At 45.7% G+C, this 12,943-nt stretch overlaps 1 protein-coding gene across 12 annotated transcripts in view; it reads left to right on the forward strand.

Annotated features, from left to right (window-relative positions):
• The first annotated feature begins 1,510 nt into the window (after positions 1 to 1,510).
• Positions 1,511 to 12,943, forward strand: part of MAPT (microtubule associated protein tau) — a 166,847-nt gene continuing 155,414 nt past the window's right edge. Inside the window, exon 1 of one of the 12 annotated variants that reach the window (XM_044002566.1) lies at positions 1,511 to 1,943. Coding sequence is in view for 10 of the 12 variants with exons in the window: in XM_044002573.1 (XP_043858508.1) it covers positions 5,185 to 5,218 (34 nt within the window). In the remaining 2 variants the exon portion in view is untranslated. Of the gene's footprint in view, positions 1,944 to 2,901; positions 3,096 to 4,471; positions 5,219 to 12,943 lie in introns of those variants that run through there. The other 11 variants (XM_044002568.1, XM_044002573.1, XM_044002563.1 and 8 more) reach the window with 11 other exon arrangements.

Genomic DNA, 12,943 nt, shown 5'->3' on the forward strand with positions numbered 1-12,943 from the left:
AATCTTCCCCAATACCAGGGTCTTTTCCAATGAGTCCTGTCTTCTCATTATGCAGCCAAAGTGTTTAGCTTCGGCTTCAGTATTTGACCTTCCAGTGAATAACATGAATTAATTTCTTAAAGTATTGACTGATTTGACTTCCTTGATGTCCAGGGGACTCAAGTCTTCTCCAGCACCACGATTTGAAAACCTCCATTCTGCAGAGAACTGGGCTTTCCTTATAGTTCAACTCACAGCCATATATATTGATTGCTACTGGAAAAACCATAGCTTTGACTATATGGACCTTTGTTAGCAAGGTTGTATCTGGTTTTTATATATAATATGCTGTCCAAATTTGCCATAGCTTTTCTTCCAAGGAGCAAGGGTCTTTTAATTTCAGGGCTGCAACCTCCAGCTTAGTGATCTTTGAGCCCAAGGGGGGGAAAAGTTTGCAAAGCACTTCACAAATATGATCTCTTTTTATCTTCATAACAATTCTGGGATGAAAGCACTATTAGTATCTCCATTTTACAGATGCAGAAACTGGGGCACACAGAGGTTATGTGATTTACTTGCCCAGGGTCATCCAGCTAGTAAAAAGGTCCAAAGTTGAATTCATGTCTTCCTTATTCCCAATTGTGCTCTCTCTACTGTGTCACCAGGTTGTCCTTGAGAAGTCAGTAATGATCATTTGGGAGCATAAGGGACGTGATTGGAGGGGTATGTATGCACACCTGGAAAAGCAGGGTAGGAGTAATTCCCTGCCAGAGCACCTGGGTTCAGAGCACCTGACTAAGAAGAAAATGAGGGGGAAAAAAAGAAAAAGAAAAAAAAAATGAGGGCATCGATTGTATGTAGACTGCTTTCTCTAGGAGCCACACTGGGGGAGAAGACATGTAGGGCCAAGCTAGTAGGAATGGATGGACCAAGTGATGGTTTTTTGGAATATGCGGAGAGACGTGAGCATGTTTTTAAATCTGCTGCTTTGTGACCTTGGGCCAATCCCTTAACCTCTTTCTGGACCTCAGTTTCCTCATCTGTAAAAATGGAGAGTGGGGATGGAGTAGGCGACCCTGGGGTCCTCCGCAGCCCTTAAACACACGTTGCCGTGATCATGACCGTGGGTGGGACCGAGCCTAGGCCCGAAGCAGAACCTGGGGCTGCAGAAGGGATGGGGGAGGGATACGGGGGTCCTCCCTGTCCTAGGGAGCCGCCCCAGTGCGCGCTTATGTGACACTGGGGGTGTCAGGGCTAAGTCAGGGCTGGCTGCTCGCACCGTCCCCCTCACAAGCACACCCCAGGGAAAAACCCCCCCGGGTCCCTCTGACGAGACAAAGGCCCCAGGCTGTCGGGAGAAGGGGGTGTGTGTATGGGGTGGGAGAGAGAGGCGCGTGCGCATGCGCTGGGGCGCGAGCCCGCGCGCGCCTGTCAGTGCTGGGGAACCCAGGCTCTAGGGTGGGAGAGGGAGGGGTTGGGGTAAAGTTTCACAGGGTGGGAAGTGGGGAAAGAGAGAACCACGGGGGGGAAAGGAAAGAAGACTTGCGGCAGGGGCAACGGAGAGACCGGAGGGCCACGCTCCCGGTCGCTTGAGGGCTCCCTCTGGCGGCGGGAGGAGAAGACGGCGGCGGAGAAGGGAGGGCCCTTGAGGCGGGGAGTCGCGCTTGCGCTCGCGCTCGCGCTCACTCTCCGGCTCTCCACTTGCTGCCTGCTCTGGGCCTCCGCCCCCGCGCTCCTGCTGCCTCTGCTGCTGCTGCTGTTGCTGCTGCCGCTGCTGCTGCTGCTGAGTTACTCCGTTCACGGGGAGGCGTCGTGGTCGCGCACTCTGATCCTCGGCTGCGCGCGCCCGTTCTCGCCCACCGCCACTCACCTCCGCCCACCATCCTCCGCCACCCATCACCACCGCGTCCGCCACCACCGCCACCTTTTCCGCGCTCCGCACTCGCCTCGCGCCGGCCGAGCAGGTAAGCTCAGGGGCTTTGGGAAGCTGCTTTGCCCCGCTCCCCACCCCCCCAGCTCCATCCCTGCTCCAGCCTGCAGCCGGCGTTTCCCTCCTCCGGCTGGAGAGCCGAGCTCCGGGTGGGCAGAGAAAGATGCCTTTAACTAGCCCTGACACCCACCCCAGCCCCGCAGCCTGCAGACCCGGGTGAAGGAGGATGGCTGGATTTCACTGGCGACTCGTGAAGGGAAGCATGTGTGGAGGAAGGAAAAGGGGTTGAGGCAGAAAAGCTTTTGCATTAACCTGGGTAACGAGGTGTTCAATGCATAGGGTGGGGCGCCGGTTGCAATGACCTCGGAGGAAAAAAGGGAGGGGGGCTTACTATCCCCCTCCCCCATACCACTTGCCGCAGTAGGGCGAGGGGCATTTTTTCCAATGCCAACGACAAGGAGGGGGTGGGGGAAGGGGAGGGGGGCAGTTTGGGTGAGGATGAAGAAGAAATCTCCAATCTTCCAGAAACCTGCATCCGATTTCCCGTTTTGCGTTCAGCCCTCGGGAGGGCGTGGGGTGGATTTTCGACTAGATAAATGCCTCCCCACCCCTGATCTCCTTTGGCTGCACAAGGGTTCTTCAGGTGGAAGACATACTAGGGTCCCCACCCCCAACCCGGCTTTCTTTCCCAGAATTCAGGGGACATGTTGGCTATGGTCGAGTGGATTCACCTAATTGGGAGGGGTCGATGGATGGATGGATGGCAAGTTTGTCTTTAATTCCTATTCTCCTCGTGCCCAAAACTAAAAATCGAAAAGCAGATGAATGTTGAGATTGACATTTCTTGGGAGGAGGTATTTTTTTTATATTTCACTCCCTCACCCCCCCCCAAAATCAGGTGTGTGTGTGTGTGTGTGTGTGTGTGTGTGTGTGTGTGTGTCCAGTACCGCGGCTGAGTCCCCGCCTTGGTAACTCGGAAAATCGAGCTGCTTTTTTGCAAACGTCAGTCGCCGCTCTCGGGGCTGCGGGCTGCAAGGTGCATTCAGAAAGGGTGGATTTCTTTCTCTTCCTTTCGCGGGTTCTCGCTCCTCGCTTAGCCGCAGCGGGGTAGCGCTATCCGTTCTGGAGCCGGCCCTTCGCCGTGGCCGTGATGGCGGTACGGGCTTGCCTCTGGATGCTGCAGTAGGTGTGTATCTGGAGTGAGTGTGAGAGGGAGGGGGGGAAGGGAGGGGATGGACTTTCTCCCCCTCCTCTCTTTTCCAAATCGGTGGTGCCATATTTTGCAGTCTGACATGTCCTTTAAAGCCGTTGTGATCCCGTTGGCATATTCCCTGTAGGGAACAGGACTGCATGTGGTGCTATAGCTAAAAGGGAGAAGGGGGGAGAAATCTACTACGAAATCTTTACATTTTGCTGCCGCTGGAGAGATGGCCTTAGGGAATCGTACACGGGGGATGGTGCCGATTTGTGTCTGCCTGTTAAATGGTTCGTGTTTCCCCGCTATGGTTTTTAAATCTCGTTTGATGGAGAAGGGTGGTGTCTCCCCCGAGCCACGCCACCCCACCCACCCCCAAGACTGTATCACTCCAGAATCAGCAGGCTATTGTTGAATCGATTCTCCCCCCACCCTTAATAACCAAGGAGCCAACGTGACAGCAGGGATGGCAGGGATACAATGGGTGCTTCTTTTCTCTGTTTCCGGGGTTTTCTGAGAATGTGTCCCCAAATTCCCTGGGAGGGTTTTCTTTTCCCACCGCGTATGGGAACATCGAAGGCTTTCGATCACTGCAAACCTCTGCTGGCCACTGCGCGCAGCCGGGACTACGCCCCTTTTAGGGCCGGGCACGCGCGGATGCCACACTGGACCACCCAGGCTGGCCAGGGTAAGGTCACAGGTGCTCCTCCACCTCCGGGAGGCTGCTTAGGGTTTGAGAAAATGAAAAAACAAAAAACAAAAAAAATTAATAATAACAAGCAAAAAAAAAAACCCATCCCTATGTCTTGCGGGAGCTGTCTCTCTGCGTCGTTCCTTCCGTGCCAGGAGCTCCCATACCCGCACGCGCCCTGGCGCACAGCCCCGCTAGTTCGTTCCCGGGCCGGGGCACTATCCCGTGGCCACCACCCCTCGCAGCGCGCGCGCGCGTACACATCCGCGCGCGCGCTCAGACACACACCCTCTGCATATTAAATCACACACAGACCAAAAGGGTCCTACTCCTCTTACTTGACAGATCCATGCGAGGACTGGCAGGGTGGAGTGTGCTGCGCAGGAGGAGGCCTACAGGTCCGAGCGTTGTGTAACGTAGAGTGCTCGTTGGGTCCAAATGCCCATGGACGACCAGCGCCTGAAGCTGATCTGGAAAGGCGACTGGCCTTTTGCTGAAAGAGCATCAGGGCAAAGAGGGATTGATGGGGATGGGAGAGGATAAGGACCCCACGTTTCAGCATCTCTTTCGTTAGAGTGAGAGCTGCAAGGAGTGGGGGAAGCATCTCTAGACTTCACTGGAGATGTGGGCTCAGCTGACTTTGATGACAGCACCCACAGAGGAGAAAGGCCGGGGGGGGGGGGGGGGGAGACATCGTGGGACAGATTCTGGGCAGATCTTTACAGTAAATTAATTGGCGCCAAGCATTTATTTTTAGTTTCTTTCTCCCTCCCCTCACCCCCAAGAACTAGTGAGGAGGTCAGGACCATTTGCAGCCTTGTGACATGGAAGGTGGGTGGGGTGTCATCAGGGAGGAGCAAGTACAAAGCCAGCATCTACATCAGCAGCTTTTTCTAGATGATTCTTCTCCTTCCGTGTAGGAAATTAACAAAGATTAGACAACCTTTGTAAGGAAGGGAATAGGAAGGAAGTGTGGCCTGAAGTATTCTACTATCTGCTTTCTAGGGTGATCTGAACATTCATTCTTGCCATAGCTTAGCCCTGGATCTTCAGAAAAGACTGAGGACAGAGATGGGAAGGAAGAAAGGAAGGGAATGAGGGGGCTTTGAGTGGCTCCCACCTTCACCCAACCCTACTCCCAGTTCATGAATGGGGGGAACTAGTCAAAGTTATTTCCCAAAGCATTTATCTAACAAAGAATGAGGATTATTCTGGTAATACCAGCCAGATGTTATCCCAGTGAAGATGGATTTCTGTAGTTAGGACAGGCTATTATTACTGTATGGAAATGTTCTCAGCTTCTGTTGATTTGAAGAATGGAAGGGATGGAAGAGAATCGTGCCTTTAGTCCACCAAACCCTGAATCAAAGCATGGATTGAGCTGCTAAAATGCTACTCCATTTTGAAATCTCTCTCCAAATGTGTGAGTATTGACTGGCAAAGATTAGTACAGCTGTCCACAGAAGAATGATTCTTAAAAATAAAACGATTTTATGATTCTTTAAAACTCTGAACTTTGCTGAAGGATTTGTAATGGACTAGATTGCATTTCATTTCCTAATTACAGGGTGTTCGCAATATAATTTTGAGCTTTGGGCTTCAAATGACTGATTTTTTAAAAAAACTTTCACCAAATGTAGTGGATAATGGAATAATCAGCGAATTGTTTAGGCTTTAAGGCAAGCCTGAGATATATTAGACTCAAACAACTGTCTTGTGGCTACTTACCAGAGTCAGAAGACCTCCACAGGGCCAAGCAATTAGGCAAGAATTTCCAGGAATATTTCCTCCCCATCCCTAGAAAAATTGTGTGTGTGTGTGTGGGGGGAAGCAAGTTACTCACACCTAGTTGTCCTCCTGGCTTCTTCAACCTTGCATTAACAGATCTCTGCTTTTTTCCAAAGGGCCATTACGTTAAGGAGCAGGGCTGACTTCCCTCCTTGTTTTTCTGCCATCTAATTGCCATTTCCTTCTCCTACTCTCTGGAGGAAACTGCTACCCTATTGTAGCATTCAGTGACATTCAAATTAGTTAATGTTATATATGTTTCAGCTAAATAACCTCTATGGTAGAAATAACTTTTTTTATTTGGGGGGAGCAGATTCTATGATTTTTTTCACTTAATAGTATTTTTTCCCAATTACATTTTTCCCAATTAAAGATAGCTTTTAGCATTCATTTTTCTTTTCTAATAATAATAAATATTTTTATTTAAAGTTTTGAGTTCTAAATGATATCCCTCCTTCCCTCCCTCCCCTACCCCTCCCTGAGGCAGTAAGCAATCAGATATAGGTTATACATGTAAGGTTATGTAAAACATTACCATATTAGTCATTTTGTATGAGAAAACTTAAATAAAAGAAAAAAATGAAAGAAGGTGAAAAACAGTATGCTTCGGTCTATGTTCAATCAGTATCAGTTCTTTCTTTGGAGGTGGATAGTATGCTTCATCATCATTCCTTTGGGATTGTACTGGGATCATTGTATTACTGAGAATAGTTGTTACAACATTCATTTTTCTAAGATTTTGAATTCCAAATTTTTCTTCTTCTCTCCCTTCTTCCCCAACACAGCAAGCAAATCTGATATAGGTTATACATGCACAATTATGTTAAACATAAGAAATAACTTTAAAAAAATCTTTCATTTGATATGTTTAATGTTATTGTACATATATAACCTATATCAGATTTCTTGCTGTCTTGGGGAGGGGGGAGGGAGGGGGAAACATTTGAAACTGAAATCTTATTAAAAAAATGTTGAAAACTATCTCTACGTGTAACTGGAAAATAATAAAATACTTTTATAATTTATAAAAAAATCTTTCATTTGAAAAGGTAGTTTAGGAAAGGTTTTGGTGAGGAACAACTTTTTTTTTTCCTAATCCTGGGATTTCATTTTATATCTTACCTCTTTAAATTTCAATGCTGGTTATACAGGGTGTCCCAAAAGTCTTATGTCAGGTTTAAGCTTTCAAGGCTACATTTACTATCATTCTTTCTTGTCCTCTCCTCCTGAATTTCTTTCCACCTTTCCTTGCTCCCCTTACCACCATCCTTAATCCAACTCTTCATTTGTAATAACAATTCTCATGCAGCTAGCTATTTATTTTCCTAGCGGGTAAGTCTCACACATCCATCAAGCTTATTTTTTAATTTACCATCAGATCATTCCCATAGGAGGAAGAGACATCGGTTTACTATATGTGCTCTTAAGTTAGCTGACAAATATTCACAATTTTGAGTCTTTCCTAGTTCTCAAATAGCTATCAGCACAAACGGAGGCTGGAAGGGTGTGGTTTTTAGATGACTTCTATTAAGTATGCCTCTTCTGACAAGGACAAAAGAAACACATTTCAGACAAATTGCAAGAAGAAAACACACGTTTGATTTATTAAGATTCTGGTTTTTTTGGACCATAAGAAGAGGTACATAATTAGCAGCTTTCTTTTTCTTTTGTTTCAATAAATTGACATATTAGCCCCCTTTATATGAGATTACATCATTCACTAGCTGAGGGGGCTTCTCCGCATTGCCTCAGCACAAACGTGCTCATTCAGTTTACTATCTTATCTAGCTCTTAATTCTTAAGTTGCCAAAGAGCCTCAGACAAGTGAGTGTAATTGACCCCCAAATAGATTTTAAGTTCCTCCTCCATGACTTGGAGATAGGATGGTCTCTGTTCCTATTGCCTCTCATAAGGAGAGATAGAGGTGGGGAAGTCTTTGCTCCTGCTAGGAGAGTTGAGGTAGGAAGCAGGGAAGGGGAAAATTAGGGAGTGTTCTTGGCATTATGAATACTCTTCCCATAGAAACATCTATACATTAGGGGTGTGTAGGGTCTAGTATTGTTGTAGTTATATAATTCCCCTGTTCACTTTGTTTTGTTCAGCCATGTTCCACTGTTGATGACCCCATTTGGGGTTTTCTTGGCAGATACTGAATGGTTTGCCATTTCCTTCTCTAGGTCATATTACAGGAAGCTGAGGTAAACCAGGTTTAAGTGACTCAACCAGGGTCACACAAACTAGTCAGTGTCGGAGGTCAGGTTTGAACTCAGGAAAATGAGACTTTCAGACTCCAGACACAGCACTCTCTCTATACACTGCGCCACCCACCTACATGTAGGTTATTTTGATTTTCTGTAGCCTGACCAGAAATCCTAACAGCCATATATAAAATTATTTCCATAAAAATGCATTCCAAATTCAAAATAACTGATTTCCAAGTAAAGTTTTGGAACACAATCCATTCCTAAAGCATACATTTTTGGCAGAAGTTTCTAATGCTGAACTTGCAATTGAGCAAGATACTTAGAATCCCAGTTGGAAGAGACCTTTTGGGTTACCTAGTCCAACCTATACTGTGGTGTAAAAAAGTGAAAGGGGTGGGGCTCCCTAGAGAACAGTGGCATAACCCTGGTGGCCCTATGATCAGCTGGTAGGAGGGTGGGAAGATGGGTTGACTCCTCCTCCTCCACAACGGCCAGGTTCGGCCAGGTTCGTTCCAGTCTCTCTTCTTCTGAGCCAGATGTCAGCCCTTGGAGTAGTTATAATCTAACCCCAACCTTGTGGTACCCATGACATCAGCTACACAGGTATCATTTAGGAAATCCTTCCTCTCCCACAAAATGCCCACCCCTATATATAACCCAGATTACTTCATAGCTGCAGAAGCACTCCTAAAGGGCCAAGTTCTGCCCTCCAGGACAGTGACCCAAAAGAGCCCTGCCTTTTTGTTTGGGGAAAGGATGAACAGGCATAAATGGGTTGAAAGGGTGCAGATCTCATTACCATATAGTTACCCCTTATTACAACTGAAACCATTTTAATTGCCAATCTAAAGGTCTTTCCTCAGCCTTCCACCTTCTTAACTTCCCTGAAGTATTTGACAGTTGATTACCTTCACCTCTAAGCATACTCCCTCCTCTGGGTTTTCGTGACATTGGTCTCATTTGATTCTCCTCTTACCAGACAACCCCTGAGTCCCCTTTGTTGTATAATCCTGCCCTACTCCCTCCCTATGGGGATACCCCGAGGCTCTGTTCTGAGCCTTCTCCTCCTTTTTCTTTTTATTCTGTCTGTCATTTGGTAACTTCAGTGGCTCCCATAGGTCTAATTATGCTATAAATGCAAATAATGACCAGATCTATAAACTCTAGTCTTTCTCTTGAACTCTGCTCCTGCATCACCAGCTTCCTATTAGACATTTCAAACTGGTTATCCCATAGGCATCTCAAATTCAACTTGTCCAAAAAGTGAACTCATCGTCTTTTTTTTTGAGGGGGGGGAACACAATGAGGGTTAAGTGACTTGCCCAGGGTCACATAGCTAGTAAGTGTCAAGTGTCTGAGGGCAGATTTGAACTCAGGTCCTCCTGAATCATGCTTTATCCACTGTGCCACCTATATTTTTCTTAAAACCAACGCCTTCTTCCAAACTGCCCTGTTTCTGCCAAGTATACCAGCATCCTCCCCAGATTCACAATATTAGTTTGACCTTCTCTCACCCCACATATCTTACCAAATCTTGTTATTTCTACTTCTACATTTCTTGAATTAGGGCAGCTAGGTGGTATAGTAAACTTATCTTCCTAAGTTCAAATCTGGTCTCAAGACACTCACTAGCTGTGTGACCCTGGGCAAGTCATGTCATCCCATTGACTCAGTTTCCTCATCTGTAAAATGAGCAGAGAAGGACATGGCAAACCACCCCAGTATCTTTGCCAAGGAAACCCCAATTAGGGGGCAGCTAGGTGGTGCAGTGGATAAAGCACCAGCCCTGGATTCAGGAGGACCTGAGTTCAAATCCGGCCTCAGACACTTAACACACTTACTAGCTGTGGTCAAGTCGCTTAACCCCAATTGCCTCACCAAAATTTAAAAAAACAAACAAACAAAAACCCCAAATGGAGTCAGAAAGAGTAAAACAAACACAACTGAAACAACTCAACAACTTCTTGACTCTCTCAAGTGCTCAACATGCTTCACCTTGTCTATATCAGTAGACTTTTTTTTGTTTGTTTATTGTGGTTTTTTTGGTGGGGCAGTGAGGGTTAAGCGACTTGCCCAGGGTCACACAGTTAGTGTCAAGTGTCTGAGGTCAGATTTGAACTCAGGTCCTCCTGAATCCAGGGTCGATGCTTTATCCACTGTGCCACCTAGCTGCCCCACCAAGAGACTCTTAATAGGTCTTCCTGCCTCAAGTCTCTCCCCTTCTCCAGTTCATCCTTCATAGAGCTCCCAAAGTGATTTTTTTCTAAAATGCAGATGACTCACCATGCCACTCCCCTACTCAAAAAACTATTTTGGCTCCCTATTGACTCTGGGATAAAAGAGTATTCTCTTTACCTCCTCCTTTAAATGTTTTTGTTATTTATATGTTTCATAATGCCCCTAGTTATTAGCATATCCATATAAATGTATATATTTTATAAATAAGTAAATATGCCCATATTGGGGGATGCAGTCAAAGTTTTTATTGCCAGGAATGTGCTGGTGCAATGGACAGAGTGCTGGATTTGGAATTGAGAAGATCTTGGTTCAAATCCTGCCTTGACTGTTCACTCTGTGGCCCTGGACAAATCATTTAACCTGTGGAAACCTTAGTTTCCTCTTCTGTAAAATGGGATAATAATCATACCTGAGAGAAAGAGTGGTATAAGAGATAGATGGCTATTGAGCCTGAGGAGTCAGTATGGAATAGATTCATAATCACACCTGAGGGCTAATGAGGCATAATAAAGATTCGAACGGTCTTTGAGTCAACATCTCCTGGCTTTGAGCTCTGCCCCAGGCATCTTTTGGCCTTCTAAAAAAGACTAAAGGGGCTGCTAGGTGGCACAGTGGATAAAGCACTGGCCCTGGATTCAGGAGGACCCGAGTTCAAAGCTGTCCTCAAGGGGCAGCTAGGTGGCGCAGTGGATAGAGCACCGGCCCTGGAGTCAGGAGTACCTGAGTTCAAATCCGGCCTCAGACACTTAATACTTACTAGCTGTGTGACCTTGGGCAAGTCACTTAACCCCAATTGCCTCACTTAAAAAAAAAAAAGCTGGCCTCAGACCCTTAACACTTACTAGCTGTGTGACCCTGGGCAAGTCACTTAACCCCCATTGCCTCTCAAAAAAAAAAAAAAAGACTAAAGTCAACGATGGACTGCCAGCTACAAAACAGATCAGTAGTGGGAAAGAAAGGGAGAACTCTTGTCAGAGTATATCCTATAGTACATGAGCTGGGGGGCGGGGGGAGGGGGGCGGCTGTTAGTTGTTAGGAGCTCCTTGGATCTGCAACAGATGACTTGGGCTTCTTAGTGTTTAATCTGTCAATTCTCAGTGAGGAAGCCTAGTATAATAGTGGTAGTGCTAGATTTGGAGTCTAAGGACATGAGTTCACAGCCTGCCCCGAGCCCCCCCCCTCCCCCCACTACCCGTGTGACCTTGAGTAAGTCACTTTTTGGCCTCAGTTTCCTCATCTGTAAAATAAGGGAGGATTAGACTAAGTGACTTTTTGCAGTCCCTTCCTTTTAAGTCTAAATCATCTGTAAAATGGGATAATAATAATAACCACCCTCTCCCCTACTGGTTTGTTGTGAGAATTCAGGGAGATAACCTGTAAAGCATTTTGCAAACCCTAAAGCACCATATAAATGCTAACCAATAAGTCTGATCTACAATGAATCATGTTCTCGGATAATGGAGGAGGCTGTGATAAGATTAGAGCCCAACAGTTGAGAGTTTCCAAACTGACAGAGAACCATTTATTAGAGACATTTCAGTATTCCCATTTTATGGATAAGGAAACCAAGACCCAGAGAGGTGGTGACTTGTCCACAGTCACCCAAGTTTAATGCCGAAGTTGGTAGTTGAGCGCTGGCTTCCTGATTCTGTCATATGACCTGTTGCCTACCATACTGATTCCATGTCCTGCCTAAATTTAGGTGAGCTGGACAGAAAAATAAATACGTAATAATAATCACAGCTCACATTTCTTTTTTATAAAATAATTTTTAAAACATTTCCCCCAATGAGACATGAGAGCAATTTTTTGAGTTCTAAATTCTATCCTTGGGTCAGTAAGCAATCTGATCTAGGTTATACGTGTGCAGTCATGTAAAACATATTTCCATTTTGTGAAAGAAAACTCAAACCAAAAAGAAAAAAGGAAAGAAAGTGAAAAATAGTATGCTTCAGTCTGTATTTAGTCGACATCAGTTCTTTCTCTAGAGACAGATAGCATTTTTTCATCATGAGTCCTTTGGGATTGACCTGGATCATTGTTAATTTTGAGAATAGTTAAGTCATTCACAGTTGTTCATCACACAATATTTCTGTAACTATGTACTTTCTGCTTATTTCATTCTGCATGTAAGTTAATGTGAGTCTTTCCAGGTTTTTCTGACACCATCCTGCTTGTTATTTCTTTTTTTCTTTCTTTTTTTTTTTAGTGAGGCAATTGGGGTTAAGTGACTTGCCTAGGGTCACACAGCTAGTAAGTGTTAAGTGTCTGAGGCCGGATTTGAACTCAGATACTCCTGACTCCAGGGCCAGTGCTCTATCCACTGCGCCACCTAGCTGCCCCTGCCACCTAGCTGCCCCCCCCCACCTAGCTGCCCCCGCTTGTTATTTCTTATAGCAAAATACCGTTCAATTACAATCATATACCACAACTTGTTCAGCCATTCCCCAATTGATGGACATCCCCTTCAATTTCCAATTCTTGGCCACTACAAAAATATCTGCTATAAATATTTTTGTACAAATAGGTCCTTTTCCTTAACTCACATTTCTAAAACAACTTATGGCTTACAAAGTGCTCCCCTCAAATTATCCTTAAGATGGGTAATATAAGAGTTTTATTCTCATTTTCCAAATAAAATTACTGGAAGATAATGGCTTGCCTTGAGGTCTTACAATTAATAAATGTCAGAGGTAGGTTCTAGGTCAGGTTTTTTGATTCATTTCACCACACCACACAGTCTATCATGTGACCTACCACACTGCTTTCATCTGGGTAAACTTGACAGCTACCCAAGGTCAGGTATCCAGGTAATCTCACGGGGCTTGAATGCCTGCAGTAGAGCAACCAACTTGTTCTTAGTCCCTTGGCTCCCTGCTGAATGAGTTATCTTGGCTCATGAGACTTTTTTTCTAAGC

The sequence above is a fragment of the Dromiciops gliroides genome, chromosome 4, assembly GCF_019393635.1.
Source record: "Dromiciops gliroides isolate mDroGli1 chromosome 4, mDroGli1.pri, whole genome shotgun sequence".
NCBI classification, from domain to species: Eukaryota; Metazoa; Chordata; class Mammalia; order Microbiotheria; family Microbiotheriidae; genus Dromiciops; species Dromiciops gliroides.